This window comes from Thermobia domestica, chromosome 3 (genome assembly GCF_964235325.1).
Source record: "Thermobia domestica chromosome 3, izTheDome1.hap1.1, whole genome shotgun sequence".
Taxonomy (NCBI): domain Eukaryota; kingdom Metazoa; phylum Arthropoda; class Insecta; order Zygentoma; family Lepismatidae; genus Thermobia; species Thermobia domestica.
In genome coordinates, this window is record NC_137456.1 from 94,979,194 (window position 1) to 95,001,228 (window position 22,035).

General features: G+C 37.8%; 1 protein-coding gene across 3 annotated transcripts in view; it reads left to right on the forward strand.

The window, feature by feature from the left end:
- Window positions 1–22,035, forward strand: part of LOC145681468 (mitochondrial adenyl nucleotide antiporter SLC25A25-like) — a 168,467-nt gene that overhangs the window by 16,330 nt on the left and 130,102 nt on the right. Inside the window, exon 3 of one of the 3 annotated variants that reach the window (XM_081753109.1) lies at window positions 2,582–2,731. The exons of 1 other annotated variant lie outside the window; for it this stretch is intronic. In XM_081753109.1, coding sequence (XP_081609235.1) covers window positions 2,582–2,731 — 150 coding nt within the window. Of the gene's footprint in view, window positions 1–2,581; window positions 2,762–22,035 lie in introns of those variants that run through there. One more of the 3 variants, XM_081753111.1, reaches the window with a different exon arrangement.

A 22,035-nucleotide genomic window follows, 5' to 3' on the forward strand; every position in this document is an offset into this window, starting at 1 on the left:
GGTCCTTATCAGCGTAAGGGAAGCCACACATCCACAACCCAAAAGTGCATATTTCATCAATTTTCAATAGGTGTACAAGGTATTCCCTACAGGGTGTAATTCTCAGATATGTTCTCAATAGAGTTTTTAGATATACCCTGATTTCAAGGAGGGTCCAAAGTAGGCAGGATATAAGCCTTGACAAGGGAAGTCGGAAGTGTTAGGAACCGGCCGCTCCGCGTGTTTTGTGTCCAGAATAACGTGTGATGCGATGTTTCGTCACGGTATATTTCACGTTTTCTTCACTTGTAAGCGTGAAACAAAACATCGTACTATGCGTTTTTCCAAGTACGAGAGAGCGTGCTGCTGACCTGCCTTAACACTTCCGACATCACCCCAAAGGATTCCGTGTTCAATGCTATCAAAACTTATCGTTTGTCTACTTTGGACCAATCATAAAATTAGAGCATATCTCAAAATTCGGTTTATGGTATGTCTGGGAATTTTACCCTGCAGGGAATACTGTGTACACCCATTGAAAATTAATGAAGTGTGCATTTTTGGACTGCGTATGCATGACTTCCTTTATGCTGATAAGGACCACCATCCACAGTTTCTTGTATTCAAAATAGGGCATCTTGAAATTTGTCTTTTTCGTGATTTTGGATAGCCCTAGCTCTGAAACTATGCACTTTTCCCCACAGGTCCATATGAACTCTTTCTCTTATTTTGATTGAGGAATCACCCCTTACAGTTTGTCGGTGTAGTTCATTAACACCCTGTATATAGTTTTATTTCTGGTGGTACGCAACGGTCACCGGCACTATTTTAATGAGAACGGAATATTTCCCCTTCTGTCTTACAAAGGGGTTGACGAGAAACTATGAAAATACCAAATAGTAAATATATAGGACTAGCTTTATTGAAAATCAGAGTTTTTATTGTTTTCATTTTCATTTTTTTCTTTATAGAGAAAGAATTGCGAATTTTTGTCCCTTCTTGAAGTCAGTTAATTGTATTCAGGGGCTAGAAATATTTGGGCTCCTCTGGCACGTACTCGCGCCTCCTTTTTTTCATTCCTTTTTCGCCCATTAATATAAATCATAAAGGCTATGAACCGACCAGATTTTTTTTCTGAAAATACTAACCTCCCACAATGAAATAATCTCAACAAAGGGCATCTCCATTGACTCCCTACTTTCTTGACCAGTGAGTTCCAGGGTTGATAAGGGTGTGTGGAGAACCGGCAGACTCTGTAGGTCACAAATACGTTGTATGTTGGTCCCGATGTCGCAAAGGTTCCGAGGTGTGTTCGAACAGGACTCGAAACGCCGATCGATTGTCCCGACAGTGTTGTAGTCACTTCTCGGGTCACCGTGCGCCACTGGAGAGGCTTCCGGTGGAGGTCTTTGGATCTACTTTCATCTCTTGACTTTGCTGCGTAATTTTATGCCAAACACTGCCCAAAAAACTACAGAGATGCAGCAGGATCCTCACGAGAAGTGGCGAGAACCGGCCCAGAAGCACGGATTGTTTACTTCTAAAGGCGCGTATCTCCGGTGACCCACGGGTCTCTCGAGCACGTGTGGGTATGAGGAGAACGGGCAGAAAGCTAATTTCTGAATATATATACAAAACCCGATGTCGCATTTGAAGATGCTCCACTGCCAGGGCCCAAAACAGCCAGACACTGCTGAACGCTCTCGGCTATTTCGACCCATTCATCAGCTGACCTTGGTTTGTTTATGTGTGTGTGTGTGTGTGCGTCAGGGAACAAATTAAACTGTGCCTCCCCCAATGATACACTCCTAGCTACGGGCCTCCTGATATCAGATCCTAGCCCAAGAAGGGGTCCAGTAGTGGACAAGCGGTCGGTTATTGGTGATTGTGCCCATTGAAACTTTTTCTGAGGATCTAAAACTTATCACGATTTCAAAACAATTTCACTGAAACCAGGATATCATTATCTTCGGCTGTTTTCAAAAACGTGGTCAAACGGTCAGTGATTGGTGGTTGTGCCTATTAAGACTTTTTCTCGGGATGAAGATCTATAATATATCACGGTATCAGTCATTTTCACCGAAATCCAACATATCGTTAACTTCGGCTGTTTTCCAAACAGTGGTTCAGTAGTGGCCACACGGTTAGTGATTGGGGTTTGTGCTCATTGAGACTTTTTTCTGAGGATCACAATATCTACAACATATCTTGGTTTCAAGGATTTCCACCGAAATCCAGTTTCCATAAGGATTGTGCGGGGTCCATTTTAGTTTCAAAAAATGGTAATTTGCGTTTTTCAATCTTCAATTTTCAACATTTTTACAGATACTTGTAGTATTACAGACTATTGAGTGTTGTACATTTGATTCTCTTTCAAATTGTTTATTTGAAATCAATATCTTCAAGAATAAACGAAACTAATGCTTGTTTTCAATCATCTAAATATAGGCTAGTTACAGAAACTAAAATTTTGTCAGCAACCGTCATTGGTTGATTTGATGTGGGTTTACGTTAGTGTAATTGGTGAATTTCGAACTATAAGAACAGGAGGCATTGTTACATTCCCCTGCAGCTTTCAATATATATTTTTCTTTTCTTTTAGTATTTCGATATATGTGATGTGAATGTTCCTGAGGTAGAAATTTCCCTGAGCAGAATTCAGTGGTGGAAGAATATTCTATGTGGTGCACTAGCAGGTGGTATTTCAAAGTCAATTACAGCTCCCCTCGACAGAATTAAAATATTTCAACAGGTGATTACTTAGATGCTTAATATAATTCTGGTAAGAAAAATTAAATTAATCGTTTAAAATTTTATTTAGTTAAAGTGAACTAAAATGTTACTTTTCTAATTTAGTGTTTAATATTGATGTTTATAAATATTGCAAGATCGATTTAGCTTAATACTGGTTTCAAAATTCAAATAATTCCATAGAATAATATTAATACGTTGTTCAATTTCTGATTTATGTAATTAAGCATCAATTGAATCGTTTTCAATAAAACGTTAAAAATGCCAATTGAAAATGCCTCTCGATTATTCGCGAGCAGATTATACGTTTTGCAGGTTATCCTTTCTTTTTCTTCCGTTTTCTACGATGATAGATTATGTTACGTATAAAAACATCGATCACAAATAAAGAAGAGGCATTTTAACACAAACACACACACACGAAGTTAATCAATTTCTAGGTGAAAACGTCTGATTTTGATTGTAGTTTGGCGTCCCTGTCAACAACAAACTATATGAGACGTAGATTTACATGTCAACATGTGATCTGAATCACATGACTTCTCGTTAGGACTCGAACCCGGGTCTCCTAATCCAAGTCGCCATGCGCTAACCGCTTAGCCACAATATTTGGTGTAAAAGTCAATCAACAAACTTGTAAGTACATTAAACTACAGTTTATTTAGTTTAATTGTATGTGTAGGTTTCCTACTGTAAATGAAAAAGGGGCGCGGTGGCTCAGTGGTTGGTCGCTTACCTCTGGTGCGTAGGGTCCCTGGTTCGATTCCCGGCCAAGTAAGTTTGTAGGGGACAATATTACGTCCGTGAGTTTTCTTCCACTTTCCATTTCCTCTCACTTTCTCATTCCACTAATTCTTTCATCATCATTTACTTCCCCTTAATTATTGTCTTCCTTGGTCTAAATGGCATAATTGTGAAACATTAAACTGAAATGTTTCATTTAATTTTACTACAAATAAACAAATCTTCAAAAGCATTTTCGTGTTGCTTTATGACGTTTTTCGGTCACTTTACCGAATAGACGCGGTTGCTTCACCACCCAATTTCGCAGATAATTGTTTCTTTAATGTACTTATTTTCCACACATCCTTTAAAAACAAACTAAAAAGTAAACGTTATGCTGCAAGCTTAGAACAAACGCTTGTTACAAGGCAGAATGTGGGGCATTATTAATGTTAGAACAATGGAGATTTTAGGATGTGGCTGTTCCGTTTGAAAGTAAAGGTGAATATATATATATTTTATGAAACTGATTTTTTTTAATCAAAATTCTAGGATCCGATACAGATGTTGCAGAAGCACATGCCAAGGGTTATCAACCCACTTGTTAAAATATATATATATATGCAAAATTAATATATGATCTGCTCGGGGAAACAATAATAATAATAATAATAATAATAATAATAATAATAATAATAATAATAATAATAATAATAATAATAATAATAATAATAATATATTTTATTGTACTTAACACCCAAAAGCAATTACAAAGTACAAACTTTTATATACAATCATCAAAGGATGTGCAACACCAAATATACATATAGCTAGTATTTAAATATGAAAATTACAATAAGTATAAACTTTTTTCCTTCTTCAGGTTATAACATACAAAAAACAAATCTACAATTTATCAATGAACATCTCAAAACACTTTCGCTTGAAAGTCTTAAATTTGTACTGAAATATATCTAAACCCATAGTCCCAATTCTATTACCCGCATCACATAATTTATACAGTGGAGAATTTTTATTAGTATTTATTCTATTATGAGGCATGTAAAAAGTATGTCTTCCTCTTAGATTTTGTCGAGGAAAATAAAACGGTAATCTGCCTAGGAAAAACACATTATCTTCCCTATTATCAATATTTTTTTAAGATATAACAGTATTTGTATAAACCTCCTATTTTCTAGTGACAATAATTTAATTTTTTTAGAAGTACTTCCTAAGAAATATATTGTTTGTACACCAAATACTTTATAGGCAGTATATTTCAATAATTTGTTTTGAACTTTCTCTATTTGTTGTTTTTGACACTGATAAAAAGGATCCCAAACTATAGATGCATATTCTAATTTTGATCGTACAAATGCATCATATAACGATAGTATAGTTCTAGTATTTTTAAAATAATGACTTGACCTCTTTATAAAACCGAACATTTTAAAAGCTTCATTAGTTGTTAGAGTCCGGACTTTTATGTAATATCAGCGTCCTAAATATGTACATAAATATGTAACACAAATCGCTTAAAAATGTAAGAAATATGTAATGCTAGCAGCGTTCACCCCGCTTCGCTGGGGTCACCCCGGAACGCAATAAACTTTGTTACTTAGATAATTTTTACTTTTTCGCTTTCAAGTGATATGATAAAAACCATAGAAGATTGGAGTAAATGTTAACATTATATCGCCTGTCATTTATGTTAACCCGCCGAGTGACACGGTCATGTGGGTTGCATATAAATACGGTTAGATTTAGCTATGATGAGCTAACAAAGGATTTGTACGTTATGGACACTTGAATGGTCAATTATCTCAAGACACTGGTAATTGAAAATTAAAGTGATATGATAAAAACCATCTAGGGTCCAAATCTTAATAACCCCCCAAAAATGAAAGAAATTGGTTCAGCCGTATTAGCGTGATGAGCTAACAAAGGATTTGTACGTTCTCTTTTATATATAAGATTATATAAGAATATGTAATATTACATATGTTACATATTTATGAAAACGTAATATTAACACGCGAATGAGTATGCAATATTTAAACGAATTATAAAAAGAAAAAGAAAAAGAAAAAGAAAAACCTACTACACTTCATCCTGCTTAATGCAAGTTCCCCAATAAACTGAAATGTTTGAACAGCTGACTCAGCCATACGTCACTGACGTGACTGATTGCAGGATAATAAAAATTAGACGCGAATGAAGGAAGATGTGAATCGGCTAGAGAGAAACAGGAAAGCCCCGAGAAAAGCAATGCATACGGCATTTGTATGTCAGAAATCTCATGTGGTGTGGTGTGGTCCCGTTTCAAATCTAGAAACTTTTACACTAAATGCGCATCCGTCACCACGGCCCAATCTTGAAATGAATTATACGCAATATACAAATTTAAATACTAAAAGCAACTTAAGACGAAATGTATTGTTTTATATATATTTATTTCATGCAGGGAAACGAAGTCCTATATCTTTTAAACAATACAAACTGAACTAAGATTGAAGAATATTTCCACTAATGAACATTTTTAATTTGAAATAAAGTACTTGCAAAAGATGTGCCTGCAGTTCAACTCTGTGTTGTTGCACAATGGGTTATAAGGTACATTTCCAAATGATCAGAAGTAAAATGTTGTCGGCGATCGGATAAAATGTTCTCGTATGCAGAGAATGATCTCTTCAAATCACATGAGGTAACAGGAGCGTATTTCAACAGGGGGGGTGTAGTTGAGGGAAATATCTTCAGGGCGGTTCTTGTTTCACCACTGAGAATCTCACACACTGCCAATAGGTTGTCGTAACCCGGGTTTCTTTCCAGCACTGCATTTAGTTTCTTTCGAACTTTTTCTTCTACATCTCCGCAGACACCTTGCAGCATTCTCTTTGCATTCTCTATGATTTCCAAGGATTCCGGAAGAGGCCGCCCAACAATCTCTAGCTTCTTAATGCTTGTAGGTAGCCAACCAAAATTGCTGTCTATGTATGCGATATCACACGCTACTTTTGAGTCATTAAACAGTTTCTGGGAAAGGCCAACTGACACAGCAGACTCCGATGGAAATGAATGAAGAACTTGCTTAATTTTTTGAAAATGTTCATTGTAGAAATGTACTGCCTGTATCCAAATGTACTGCCTGTAGAAATGTACTACAGCGTTAGCACAGGCTCCAGACAGGGGCGGATCCAGGGGGGGGGCAATCGCCCCGATCGCCCCCCCAGAAGAGGAAACTTTATTATATATATATAAATAAAACCCATCCCAAAGTTTGGAGCCCTTAAAAATAGCAGTATGACAATCCACCGCCCCCCCAGAAGTCGATCCTGGATCCGCCCCTGGCTCCAGAGGAAGTGACACGTCTGGCAGTTGATTTCTGTAAACTTGAACACGTTGTGGCGCCTTAACAAACATTTTTTTTCATGGAAGAAACTAGTTGATTTACTTCGCAAAAGTTGTCTCTCACCTCTTCAGCAACACGCTGAAGAGCATGAGTCATACAGGTGAAATGAATTAAGTGAGGGTAAAAAACTGCAAGTGCTCTAGTCGCTTTTAACATGTACGCTGCACTGTCTGTATAGAGAACAAGGACTTTTTCTTCCTGAACTCCTCCCGGCCACGACACTTTAAGACCATCGTTTACAAAGCGAGCAATCGTGGAATGATTCGTGCGTTCCAGCAATTTACTCGCAATAAGATAGGATTTAGATGGAGCATCTTCACTTAACTTTCCAATCACTAAATTTGCTACATAACGTCCCAAAACGTTTGTTGTTTCGTCCACAGAAATTCAAATATATGAAGTACCTATTTCTGCCCTAATGGTATCTATAGCTTCCCTACAACAAACTTGGAGATAACACTTTCGAAGAGTGGATTCGTCAGGAATTCAAAGACCGCAGTACTTCTCCAGAAAAGCACGGTATTTTGGCACCTGAACTTTGTTCCAAGGGATGTTTGCTGCTATCATTGCTTGGCACAAGTCTGAAAAACTCACTCACTGAAGTATCTTGATGCATTTGTGTCAAGAGTACTTGTTTTTCTTGCAGTTCGCAAATTTTTATTTCTTGCATGGAGTGCACTTCGTACATGTTCTAACTGAGATTTTATTGAACATCCATTTTTTTTTACCACACACTTGGCACAACACCACTTTACCGTCCGTAGTAAATGCATCATCGATAGTTACCCACGACCGCAATTACGCGGATGAAGTTGAGGCAGCCGGAGCCATTTATAACTTCGACGGTCAATACAGAACACGTGCGTTTTGCAACTGCAATACTAGAGTACTGCCCTCCTGTCATTCAGTTGAACAAGCGAAGTTCTTTGAAAACTTAGGTTACCTGCAATGATATTGCCATTGTCGCCAGCTTCTTGGAACGAACTCTTGCAGTAAATTCCTGGAAGCACAATAGCATACAGTTTTAACTTGAATTGCAGGATTTGCTTTCATCTTCTTCCCAGTCCGACCTCCGATAACAATCAAATAGACTTCATTTTAGGAATTTACTAGCCAGTCGCCTGTCAGGCACGTGATCTGTCTTCATCCAAAGTTGAGAATAAAGGGCGCTGCTAATGTACTCCGGAAGGAGGATTTTTACTTGTTTCTTCTTACATTTCTTTGGTTATCGGCGAAAATTCTGCGAAACATGAAATGAAAATTTTCAGTTTTACGTCCCACGGTTATGCCGGTTAGGCTAAAGGAGACGGTGATGATGAGTAATGAATGAAATGGTGGAATGAAAAAAGTGGGAGGAAACGGGAGAACCCCGAGAAAACCCACGCACACGGTGTTTGTCCACCACAAAGCTCATTTGGCGGGAGCAGAGTTTGAACCCGAGACCCCTAGCACCAGAGGTGAACGCTCTACCACTGATTCACCGCGGTAGAGAAACTGACAAGAAATATGTATATTATAGTATTTTAACTTCCTAATATGCACGGTAAATTATAGGTTGTCAAGTATGAGTATTGGAAAAGAACGCAATAAGGGTTTGTCCGGGAAGTAATAGGACTGATTTTATTCCGCCATGACTGTACTTCGGAGCGTGTGCGCACCGACTGGATCCGGTAGAGGACGTTCCTAGCTAACGAACGAGCGGCTGGTCACTTGTCTCCGAGCATACGGAGAATCAGGACAGGCTTTTTCGCGCCACGTGTTTCTGTGAGTGGTGCAAGCCGAAAATGCAGCGTTCGTTAGAGCAGAGGTAATCGATTAAATTCTGTGTTAAACTCGGTAAATCTGCAACAGAGACGTTTGATATGATCAAGCAGGCTTACCCAGATGATGCTTTAGCAAGAAGTGGTGTGTTTCGGTAGCACAAGGCCTTTTCGGAGGGCCGGGAAGAGGTCGCCGATGAAGATCGTGCTGGAAGACCTTCGACTTTGACAAACACCGACAATGTGACTCGTGTGCGCGAAGTTTTGAACTCAGACCGTCGACTAAGTATTCGTTTAATTGCCCAGATGTTAAATTTACCAAAAACTGTGGTCCATGAAATTGTGACGGAGCATTTGAACATGCGCAAGGTGTGCGCGAAGATTGTCCCAAAGTGCTCACTGACGACCAGAAATTGTGGCGAGTGGAATTGTGCCAAGAAAATTTGAACATGTGTGAAAGTGACCCCCAATTTTTGAATAACGTAATCACAGGTGACGAATCATGGATCTTTGAGTATGATCCCGAGACAAAGAGGCAATCTTCCGAGTGGCACACGCCGGCGTCTCCTCGCCCAAAAAAGGGAAGAATGAGCAAATCCAAAGTGAAAACGATGCTCATTGTCTTTTTTGACATCAAAGGCATCGTCTACCATGAATTTGTTCCTCCTGGACAAACCGTCAACGCCAAGTTTTACGTGGAAGTGCTCAAGAGACTCAAACGAAGGGTCAATCGGGTCCGACCAGACATCGGAGCCGACTGGAAGCTGCACCACGACAACGCCCCGGCTCACACCGCCTTTCTTATGAACAGCTACCTGACCAAGGCCGGCATCGCAACGCTTCCGCAGCCGCTCTACAGCCCAGATGTGCCCCCCGGACTTCTTTTTGTTTCCTCGCCTGAAACGCCCGATGAAAGGCAAGCATTTTGAGACGACAGAGGGAATCCAAGCAGCTTGCACCGCGGCTCTCAAAGCTATTCCGGAGAATGACTTCCGTGACGCCTTCTATGCTTGGAAATCGCGCTGGCAGCGCTGCATCGACGCAGAAGCAGCCTATTTTGAAAGTTTTTAAAGAATTGTAACGATTGGCTCAATAAGTTTTTTTTTTTTTTTTTAATCGACTCAGTCCTATTACTTTCCGGACAAACCCTGTATTCTGCAACAATGAAGGTCTTTCCAGTTTCAAGATTGGAGAAAAGTACTTAACACAAAAATGAACCATGTAAAATTGCCTAAAATAGATTTTTGGTTTGATTCAGTTTAACGTTCCACACTTATGCCTGCTACGCTAAAGGAGACGTGGACCCACTCATTAGTGGAATCCGAACTCTTTTGGCTGTTCAACCAATATGCACCAGTTTTTATCATTTTCCTAATATATATCCAAACAATTCCTTTGGTATTCTCTGCTCGTTAGTACTATTGAACATGTGTTTCACGACTACCAGTCTATTCTCTCGCACTTTGTAGCATGCTGCTATTTCATTTTTCACTACAGGCATTTCAATTTAATTAACAATTTCTCTCACTAGGTTCAAGATCTGATTGATATAGTGGCTATTGCAAATCAAGTGACTACTACTGCATTAGTTAAAACCCTGCAAGTGCTCGTACGACCGTGTTTCATAACACAATTCTAACTCGCAAAGATTTTATATGTTCTTGTGAGTGAGAGAGCTCTTAACTATGAAGTGAAAACAGATATGTAAACTTTGGTTCCGGAAATGGATTTAGGAGTAAATTCCAGTGCTATTTGATACTCCACATGATCCCCTTGCCATTTATCATACTTGACCACGATTCAATATGACGCCTTTCAAGATGGCGATCATGCACTGAAAGTACTCCCACGTATAGATGCTCTATCTCGGTTTACAATACTGAAATCAGATCTACTAAAAGCTTTTTTCATTTTTGTGCTAAAAGGGTATTGTTAAACATTGCCTACTGGATTTCAAGATGGCGTCGGTGTAGCAGCTCAATGAAGCATTTGCGCATCAAGTGACTATTACTACGTTACTTAGCAACTTGAACTGAATCTTGTCACTAATTTTCATCAAAATTCAATTCTCACGGTTTATGGACCTTCCTTGTGAGTGTTATTCCCAATCTAATGAGGCATGGATTTCGTGTTTGCAGTGCAAAACTTTGTTCACATAATTGTTGTGCAGGTGTAGATACTGACGACGACGAAGAAGTTTACGTTTGTAAGCACTGCCAGCCGTAATTCAGTGTACCCCACTGTGCCCCGTGTATTCACGTTCATGCGAAAAAACATTACTTTCAATAAACACGTATGTGTCCTTAGATTTGGACACATATCAACAAACTACTGGTGCTTTTTGTACCTAAAACTTCAAATAATATATTAAATTCATTTTCAACATTCTCTTGTCATTTTTATTGCCCATAATTGGCCGTTTATATTAAGTATCCCGTTCCGCCTCGCCTTCCGCTACATATTTACTTGATGAAAGACTTTACAGAAAATAAATTCCAAAAGTCTTTATCTGCTTCCCTAAACAAAATATCGTTCTAAAATTAAAGCATGCAAGAAAGAAAATAATAAAATTAGCTCGCCCTCACGCCCTATGTGCAGCAAAATTTAATCAAGTTTGGTTTATTTTCCATTAGTTTGTAATACCAATATTAGAAGAAAACATTATTTACTTTTTCTTTTGAGATCTCCAGTTCTTTTAGAAACAAAGACAAGTTTCCTCTTAATCTCCTAGATGCAAAAAAACTGGTCGGATAAATCACGTTATACCAGAAGACAGCAGAATGTTTTCAAATATTCTTGGTTTTACTCTGCTGATTTCGATAACTTTTCTTAAATTACTCCTCGTTTTCGCTCCAAGGAAGGTAACCGGACAATGTTTTGTCATGTTTTGGGGACACTCGTACTGACAATGAAACAAGTAAGAAATCGTATAAAGCAGCTGATTAATCATTGTAGTCTTTTTGATCTTTATGATATTTCACCTACTTGTATCGCTTTTTAAATCGTTCTAGATTAAAAATATAAATAATTTAACAAAAGAATTACGGTAATTCTTGTATTGTAGTTATTTTGTTTATCTACAACGAAATTTTCGTATGCATACTGTAATATAATCTTTCGATTTCGGCCCCTAACTGTGGCAAAAATACAGCGAAAATAATTCAGACCTAAAGAGAATTCGTCGGGGCTTCCGTCGACTTTGTCGGTATCGTATGCAAACACGCTTAGGATTTATGATAATTTTTTTGGATTTAATCTGTGGAAGACAATCTAGTTTTTGTGACCAGAAGTGTAACATTTGAATTGAGAGTTACGGGAGGAGATGGAACGTATTATTGGGATGCTGAATACATTAAAAAAAAAAAAAAGCTGTTATAGAACCTGTTAACAGCCATTCTATAACTCTCTTATTACTTATGCGTAACATAGTTCGGAAGTCTGAAAAACCGTGTTAGGGAAAAACTTACATTCTACATGGTATTCCTATATTTGCTCTTTGATAGTCAAAGAAAAGAAACTGTCCGAATATTTTCTGCTGCTAGGGTCAATTCAATCTTAATGCAGTACGAGAAATGAAATCATCCTTCTGAATTTTAAAAAAGAGAAAGCTAGATTAAAGACATGACGTGAAGATTTATCACGATTCTTTTTGCTCCGTGCTTAGTGTAAACAATGATTCTTACAAACTGGATATCGAGACAAACGACAAGAATCTTTTAATAATAAATTAGAAATCATAACTTTAAATTATTTTGTTAGTTTCAACACTAGATAAGCCCCTTTCTGTTCAGTTACAAAAAATATTTTCAATCTAATCAAATTAATTATGTATAATTGTTTGTATAATTAAACCAAGGAAATGATAAATACAATTTAAAAAGCATCCAAAAGAAATAGATAATAAATAGAAAACAAAGAGACCAACTTTGTGCATATATTCAGTCCAAAATTACATTCATTGGCGTACGCAAAGGGAGTTATTACAGAGAATATAAATATATCACATTAATATATACATATACATAGACATATACCTACATACATACATACATATATATATATATATATATATATATATATATATATATATATATATATATATATATATATATATATATATATATATATATATATATTTGGTCTAGGAATTAATTCGTGCGGGTGGACAAGAGATGGCGCAACGAACGGAGCGTCCCACAGTTCCGTGTATCCACACATGTGTTGCAAACCCCTGTCATCGCGTATCGTTCGTAGTATAGGGCAGTGGATTAAAGCATCAACAACACCAGTTTGTAGTTAAGTGAACATGGCGCAATTTGTGCCTGATAAAGTGTTTTTGCGGGGTGTCCTGCTGCATTACTTTAACATGCAGAAAAGTGCGACTGAAAGTCATCGTATTTTGGTGGAAGTGTATGGTGACCATGCTCTAGCTGAGCGAACGTGTCAGAAGTGGTTTGCACGGTTTAGAAGTGGTGATTTCGGCTTGGCAGACCAAGAGCGAGCTGGACAGCCAAAAAAATTTCAAGACGAAGAATTGACAGCATTGCTCGAGCAGGATTCGTGTCAAACGCAGGAACAACTTGCAGCAGCATTAGGCGTTGATCAAACAACAGTCTCCAAACGCTTGAAAGCCATGGGAATGATTCAAAAGATGTCACATTGGGTTCCACATGAATTGAAAGACAGAGACGTTGAAAGACGAAAAACCATTTGCGAATTGCTGCTTCAACGACAGAGCAGAAAGGGGTTTCTGCATCGAATTATTACGGGTGATGAGAAGTGGATCCATTACGAGAACCCTAAACGAAAAAAGGCCTGGGTGAAACCAGGTGAACCAAGTCCATCACAACCAAAACGAGATATTCACTGTGCAAAGGTTATGCTGTGCGTATGGTGGGATATGAAAGGTGTGGTGTACTATGAGCTGCTGCAACCGGGTGAAACTATGAATGGAGAACGTTATCGACGACAATTAATGCGTTTGAAGCAAGCTCTGGCCAGAACACGACCAGAATGGGAGAACAGACTTGATAAACTTATTGTTCAACATGATAACGCTCGCCCACATGTCGCAAAACCGGTCAAAACCTATTTAGAAAATGTCGGATGGGAAGTTTTACCCCACCCGCCGTATTCACCAGACGTTGCTCCTTCGGACTACTACTTGTTCGATTGCATGAACAACGATTTGATTGGACAGCGGTTTACTTCTTCAGAAGATATCGAAACATGGGTCTCTGACAGGATCGCTTCCAAGGATGAGGACTTCTTTCGCCACGGAATCCGTACATTGCCTGACAGATGGGCGAAAGTGGTGGCTAGCGATGGACAATATTTTTCTTAAGGTATTTATATATTTTGTGTTTGTACTACAGCTTCAATGTGTGCGTACCAACCGCACGAATTAATTCCTAGACCAATATATATATATATATATATATATATATATATATATATATATATATATATATATATATATATATATATATATATATATATACAGTGGCGGATCCAAGGGGGAAGCTATAGGGGCTATAGCCCGGTATACACTGGATAAAATGGGCTTTAATTCTGTTTTACACTGGATAAAACGGCAAAATATGGTTTAGCCCCTCCCTGGATCCGCCCCTGTATATATATATATATGCCGAAGAGATACGTACTTGCATACTTGAAATCCTCCTTTCATAGTACGAAGAATGAAACAAAAACCGCGATTTTTTTCACTATTATACTGCAGGGAAAATCTTTGCTTGTAAATTATTTTACAAACTATGTGAAAACACAGTTTAAGCCTGAAAATCTACAGGTAGCTGAAAAGAGAAAAACACAAAATAGTTAGTAAAAGCAGATCTCGGGTTTCTCATTTTCATCTTACGTGTAATTATTTTGTTTAATTTCCTGTGGAAAATTTATTTTCTTTTCTGATTAGCACATCCACCAAAAAGAATTAAGAGTCCTTCTTTTCAAAACTGTCTGGAAATCGATTCTCCTGATTTTCTAGTACTAGTTTTCCTAAAATTTGGTGTTTTATTTCATTTATATTTCATTAGCTATTTTAGGCATTTAGGTTTCCTGCTCTTTCCAGCAATCCACACGAAACACTTAAATGACTAAATGTAAAGAACTTGAAACTTCCAGATTTCTTCGGAGCTTATTTTGTTCCCTCATCAGATTTCACTTTTATATATAACTAGCGTTGATTACCCGTTGCGCTGGGTTGAAATAAAGACTTGAATTGCACAACTCCTTTGTCATGTGTTTGGTAAAAATCACAGTAAACATAAAATATTACCGTTGTGCGCAGAATTTGGATTTAAGCGGCATCGGAAATATCACTCTTCATCTCAGCGAACCCGAAAACTATGGATTCGTCACTAATATCGGCGTGGCGATCATTTTTACATATCACCCTCTTCCTCTCCCTCCCCAAGTAGCAGGGTTGTATTTGATTTAAACGACATCGGAAGTGTTATTGTTCATCTCACGACCCCGAAAACTAGATTCGACACTAATACCGGTCATTTTCGATCATTTTTTATAATCTCATTCTCTCCCAAGTCGCGGGTTTGAATTTGGATTGAAACAGTGTCATTGATCATTTCAACGATCCCGAGAACTGTGGATTTCAAACTAATATCGGTTAATTTCGGTCATTTATAAATATCTCATCCTCCCCTCAGTTGTACTGTCGCCATGAAATGATAAAAACCATCCCAGGCCCGTACCTCATCTATGTGGCAAATTTGATCGAAATCGGTCGCGTGGTTCAAGAGTTAAGTTTTATTTATTTTTTATATATTTCCCCCTCTCCTCTCCCCTACGTTGTACCATCAAATTGAAATAATAAGAAGACTTCTAGGTCCGAAGCTCATCTATGTTGAAAATTTGATCGAGATCGGTCGAGTGGTTTAAGCAGTGTGAAGTCACAAAGGTAGTCACTTTCATTTTTATTATTTTTCTGTATCTCCTCCTATTTCTCCCATAAGTTGCACCGTTAAAGTGAAACGAAAAAAAAAAAAAAAAAGGCCGAACCTCATCTGTAGCAAATTTGACCCAGGTCTCATGATTCAAGAATTATTAAGTTTTATTTATTTTTATATATTCCCTCGTCCACTTCACCTAAGTTGCACTGTCAAAGTAAAATGATAAAAAACACTCCCAAACCCGATCTTCATCTATGTTGAAAATTTAATGGAGTTCGGTTGGGTGGTTCAACTGGTGTGAAGACACAAGCATAATCACTTTCATATACAGCGTGGATACAATTAAAGTGCCGCTATTCACGGTGGTCCAGCGCGGGCGGCGGTAATCAACGTATTACATTGAAAGTTGGTAAATATGATAATGAGACCATGCGGAAGCGAGTTACGCTGGGAAAAGTGTTAGTTCCACACTCTACCACCAGAGGAAAATTTGACACTCTATAGGCCGTAATACGCACGAGCTCACGCTTACACACGATCGCGTGAGGAGCTGCATGGCAGTGTGGAAAGTTCTTAGAGCCATTTTACAGTTGTGTCCTTACATGATTCATACAGTACAGCAACTGAAACACCAAAATCCGTCGCAACGCCCTGAGTTTACCCTTCGATTTGGCACGGATGGAAGTGGATGACATGTGACCGTGAGGTATCCTGTGGACTGATGAGACGCATTTTACACTAGAAGGGACAGTGAACCCCCCAAGTGTCTAGTATGGGACTCGGATATTCCGTATGTTGTGCAGGAACAGCCATTACACTCTGCAAACGTGACTGTGTGATGTGGATGCACAGAAACCCTCATTACTGGCCCGTTTTTCTTTCAGGAGATGATAACCCAAGGAGTTGTTACCTGTACCGTGGCATCGGCACGTCATAGGGACATTTTAATGTAACATGTGATGCCTGTGTTCAGTGTGCGAATTAGATAATCTATATTGGGGGGGATAAAATTAGGCCAAAGGACATAGTCTGAAGGTTCAAATTTCAAAATGAGACAATAAATGCCTTACCCCCATATATATATATATATATATATATATATAAAATATGTGTGTGTGTGTGTGTGACCTGTAATAAATGAGAGATTTATTAATTTAATAAATCTACCGACAATAACTATGCACATATATATTGTCTGACATACACACACACCACTAAACCTTTCTGAACGTGTTTTGATGTTGTACTCACTCTTGTCCCCGTAGCTCTCTAAGGTTTATTTAGTTAATAATTTGGCTCGAGCGATAGCCATGATCACAAGCATATGTTAATTTTTCCACTCATATTGAAAGCTTCCACTTTGCATTAATACATACAGGTTGCGAGAAGAAACCTACTTCAGTCTTGTGAAAACCACTAAAATTATCAGTTAAACCGGACTTTTTTTTTTAAAAAGAAAATCTAGATATTAGCCTATCAAATAAGAAATGGATTGTTGCTGGTCCCGATTTGTCACATCAAGGTCAAATCGAAGGCCAAATATTTAAAATCTCTCAATTCAAATTTCGAGCTTGTGCTTCTACTTCCCGCTAAAGCTGTGCTCATCACGACTTTTTTTTCTCCAAATATCGATTCCGTGATGGGCACGTCAAGTCAACACTTAAAAATTACTTTACTGTTAGGTTGAAGATGAGTTGATTCACTATGGGCTACGTTATTCAAATAAAGTAAAACATTACACTGAAGTTTTTCAGATAACATTAATTGCGTGGACAGCAAACTGTACAGCGAAAAGATGGAAAACTGAAGGGTTAACTTTAAAAAAAACCCGCTCCAGTTGAAATGCTTATACAGACACGGACAATGACACGGAGAACCAGTCGTATTAACAAATGCTGAAACAAATCATGAATTATTCGCTTATTCACCTAAAAATCACCTTCATTAACATGTCTGCTCACTAGGAGCGTATCCCCCAGCGTGTACGTTAACATATACTTACGAGAGAATACCTATATCTCAGATTTTGAGTACAGTTTCGAAAGTTCATTTCCGTAAACTGTAAAAGCAGTGATTACTATGCTAATTATCACAAATTAAATGCAACTTTTGAGTTGCATACACACAACCTACTAGGGAATGAAGACCATGTGCTAACAAAGAGTACACTGGAAAATGAAATAACATGTTATAACAAAAATTAAAATAAGATGATAATCGATACAAATATAGAGGATGAATAAGACATATCCGAACTTCGCCAAGTATGGTAGAAGAAGCTATTTGTTTACTTCTTCTTGGCCAACCGCTAAGAACATTTATAAATCTATATGTAGCTTTGTTATACGCAATTAGTACATTCAAATTCACAAACGATGACGAACTGAAGGGTACGAAGGTACAGTTGCAAGTAACAACCCTAGTCATAATAATATAGTTCTACTAAACAACGTTGAAAATAGTGGGTAATTAGGTGGTAAGTAGAAATGACTAAGGCTGAACAGTTTACATCGATCATTTCGAAATACAGCTAGAAGATTAAATTTACAAGAAATAACAAAAATCAGTGAAATTTGGAGTTACACTAAGCATAGTTTGAGGGGGAAAGCGAGCATCCCCGGTGGGGATATTTCAGCTGACTTCTTTGGGGGGGAACAAAATGTGATTGAGGGAGAAAATCCCCCTCATCCCCCCCCCCGGTAATTCGCACCCTGCCTGTGTTAGAGACATGAAACTACATCGAGACGACTGTTTGCATGTAAGATGGGGCAACACTGCACATTGGTTGCTAGGTGATAAATCTGCTTAGTGAAACCTTCACTGCTGATCGCATCATCTCCCGAGGTTTTCAAAATGCATAGCCAGCACCCAATCTATATCCGTGTGACTTCTGGCTCGGGTCTTCCAGGGAAATGTCTAGTCGCTGGCGGATCTAAAGAACAGCATAAGGCAACATGTCGCAAGAATTCCGCCGAACTGCTGCGAGCAACTGTTGGGTACGGCATTTTGTGCGTGCAACATGCCGTCAGTGTGTCTGGTGGCCATATGGAGCATGTTATGTAAATAGGTCACTTATTTTGTTATCCTCACATTGCTCCCTTTGCACCATTTGTTACAGTCACCTGCCCTCCACTTCGTTACATTTATCTCACACACTTGACCTCTTCGACCTAGATAATCTCTTATCCATACATTCAGAACCATTTCCATGTGCGTATTACCTGTACAGCGTCACATTTTACCCTGGTGGCGGAAAGTGGAACTAATATTTTTTCCAGCGTAACTCGCTTCCGCATGATCTGATTAGCATATTTATCAAATTTCAATGTAATATGTTGATTATAGTCCGAGCTGGACCGCAGTGAATAGCGACACTTTAATTGTAACCACCCAGTATTAATAATCATAGATGACTCTAAAATTAGTCATTGTCTATTTCTCCTTTCTTTTTGTCTCTTCTGCCTCACATTTCTTGATATGTTTCTAACTACAACTGTAAAATTTTTAGTCAGTAGTTTGTTTCTCATTTTCAACATTTATTTTATTGTTTGTGATAATAATTATCGCAATTCCAAAACACATATTCGGGTGTGTTAGTTGTCCCATTCACACGTGTCGTCGTTGATTATACTCAAATTTTCAAATTCGACTTAAATGATCCATGTTTCGATATATATTCCATAACTTATTCGTATAATCTTCCTACTTTTTCTCTATAGTTTATGATGTGGATGATGTTTCTTGTCATTTCTCCTTTTCGTGAACTTATTCAATCATTCTTACATTTAAAAAAAAAAAAAAATGTCTATGTCGACATCAGTATGCGTAACTTTACCTGTTAACTCCAAGATTGACTTTTCATTGTTCTTATTCCATGTTTTAACGCATAATCTTAATATTTGAAGATGGCTTGATTCTTTATTTGTTCAAATTTTAATGGTTTCTACAGGGATTACCTTGAAATGAATATACGTTCTTATTAAAATTAATCTTTGCATAGTTGTTAGTTTCTCTTTCAGTTTTCCGTTCATGAAGAATCTGTGGTCCCTAATACACTAAGATATTGCCATTAACTCTTTTAGGATTTATGGTAAATTTATACCATGGCGTAGTATCGTCTTTGACCGCTTATTTAGGTTCTATAACAGGTATTTAAACCGGGTTTGTTTTATTGGTCAATTTAAGGATGGACCAAAAACACCACAGATGTGTTCAGAACCGGATGGTCAACTTGGCCTCGCCAAATGGGTGCGGAGGGATGTGATTTTTGTTTTCTTTCTTAAGGCAAATTTCAAAAATTTTTCACGCCTTTAGTTTTCAAGATATCAGATTGAAGCTTTGCATATGGATTGTGTGTATCTTTAGGTATTTCTCAATTTTTTTTTGAGATTCCTACGTAATACCGGGTCCGAGGGGCGCAAGTGTTCCGATTGAGTAATTTTTTCAGAAAAATTTCCGATTTTTCCTGAATTTTCCAGTTCAGACGTACGATACGGACATGCAAGTGGTATCGTTGGAAAGGGGATGTTATGCTGAAGAAAATGACGTTTGAACCATGACTCTAGGCCAAATAGAAATGACGCAGTAATCTCTTATAATATGTATATAGATATCTATATAGGGCTTAAATTCAGATTTTCAACATTTTTTTTAGATTTTTCAACAATAATATGAACAAGCGAGTACCGTTGGAAAGTATGCTCTACCCTTAAAAAAAAAAAAAAAAAAAAAAAAAAAAAAAAAAAAAAAAAAAAAGAGGCATAACCCATGATCCTACGATAAATAGTGAGGAAGTAGTAGCTGTTTGAGTGAAAGCCTAAAATTTACCTCAAAAAGTGGAAATCCTAAAAGGATTAGTATTGTCTTGTTAACAAGTATAAAATTCTTTTTGCTAAGTCTAAAATCTTTTGTTGGAATTGTTAGCCACTTTTTTTATTTCTTCTGTTATATCTGTTATGTGTTTTTGAAAGTTCAGCTTTTGGACAATCCATATTTCTAAATGGTAAAATGATTAGTTGCATACGATTTGCCGATGATATGGCACTTGTTGCGGAAACTGAAGAGAAATCAGTAAGATGTTAGGAAATTTGAAAAAGAACTGTGAAAAGTATGGGATGAAAATAAATGTGAGAAAGACAAAGCCATAATGATTGGAACGAAGGGGACGGTGTCAAATATAAAAGTAGGAGGGGAGAAAATACACAGGTGACTAGTTCTCGATAATTGGATAGAATTATTAGGGATGATTATTATTAAGTATTCTGCCTATTGGCAGGTACGGGAACTAATGAGTTTTTTCTTCTTAATTTTCAGTTTGGGCCTGAAAATGTTAATTCTACGTTTCTCGATTTTCAGCTTCCTGTTTCAATTCCCAATATTTTCTTCTAATTTTCAAGTCATCGATCAGTTGTGTTCTTCTTTTCCCTACTCCTCGCTTTCCTTTCATCTTTCCTTCTTTGGTGGTATGAAGAAGACAATTTCTTCGCAAGATGTGCCCAATCCAATTGGCCTTTCTACGAAGGATGGTGGCTACGTCCTCTTCTCTCCTATTCGTTTTAAAACGTCTTCGTTTGTTACTCTTTCTGTCCATTATATCTTCTCCATCTTCCTCCAAAACCACATTTGAAGCTCTCTAAATATTTCTTCTCTAACTTCCGTAATGTCCAAGTCTCTGAACCATAAAGTCCAATGCTCCATATATAGCACTTGACCAATTTCTCCCTTAGTCCAATATTAAGGCTGCTAGTTAAGAGTAACCTTTTTTTGTTGAATGCTTCTTTAGCTAGAGTAATTCTCGACCTGATCTCTCGGGTGCAATACGTGTCTTTCGTCAAAATACTTCCCAGATATTTGAAATGGTCGACCTCTTTAATTTTCTTTTGTTCTACTCTGACCCGTAAGGGCGAATTTCCACGTGATATTCTCATGACTTTCGATTTTTCGATGTTGATTTTCATTCCATATAGTTTCCCAGTGTCACCTACTTTGTCAACCATCTCATGTAATCCTTCGGTTCTAGCTATAGTAACCGTATCATCTGCATACCTGATCTTGTTAATGATCTGCCCTCCAATTTTGAAATCTCCAATTCCCGTTAATGTTTTCTTCATTAACCATTCATTATAAGTGTTGAATAATTGGGGCGACATACTACATCCTTGTCTGACTCCTCTTCCAATCTCCACACTATTGGTTTCTCCTTCATTCAAGCACATCTTGACTTGTTGTTTCATGTACAGGTTGCGAATGAGCCGTCAGTCTCTCCAACTGACCCCTATTTCTTTAAGTATTTGCAAAAGTTTCGTCTAATTGACCTTGTCAAAAGCTTTTTGCCAGTCTATAAAGCACAAACACAACTCTTCCTTTATGTCCAGAACTCGTTCTGAGACAATTCTCATCAACCCAATGGCATCTCTGCTACCTTTTCCTTCCCGGAATACGAACTGATCTTCCTTCAACATCTCTTCTATCTTATTTTCCAGTCGTC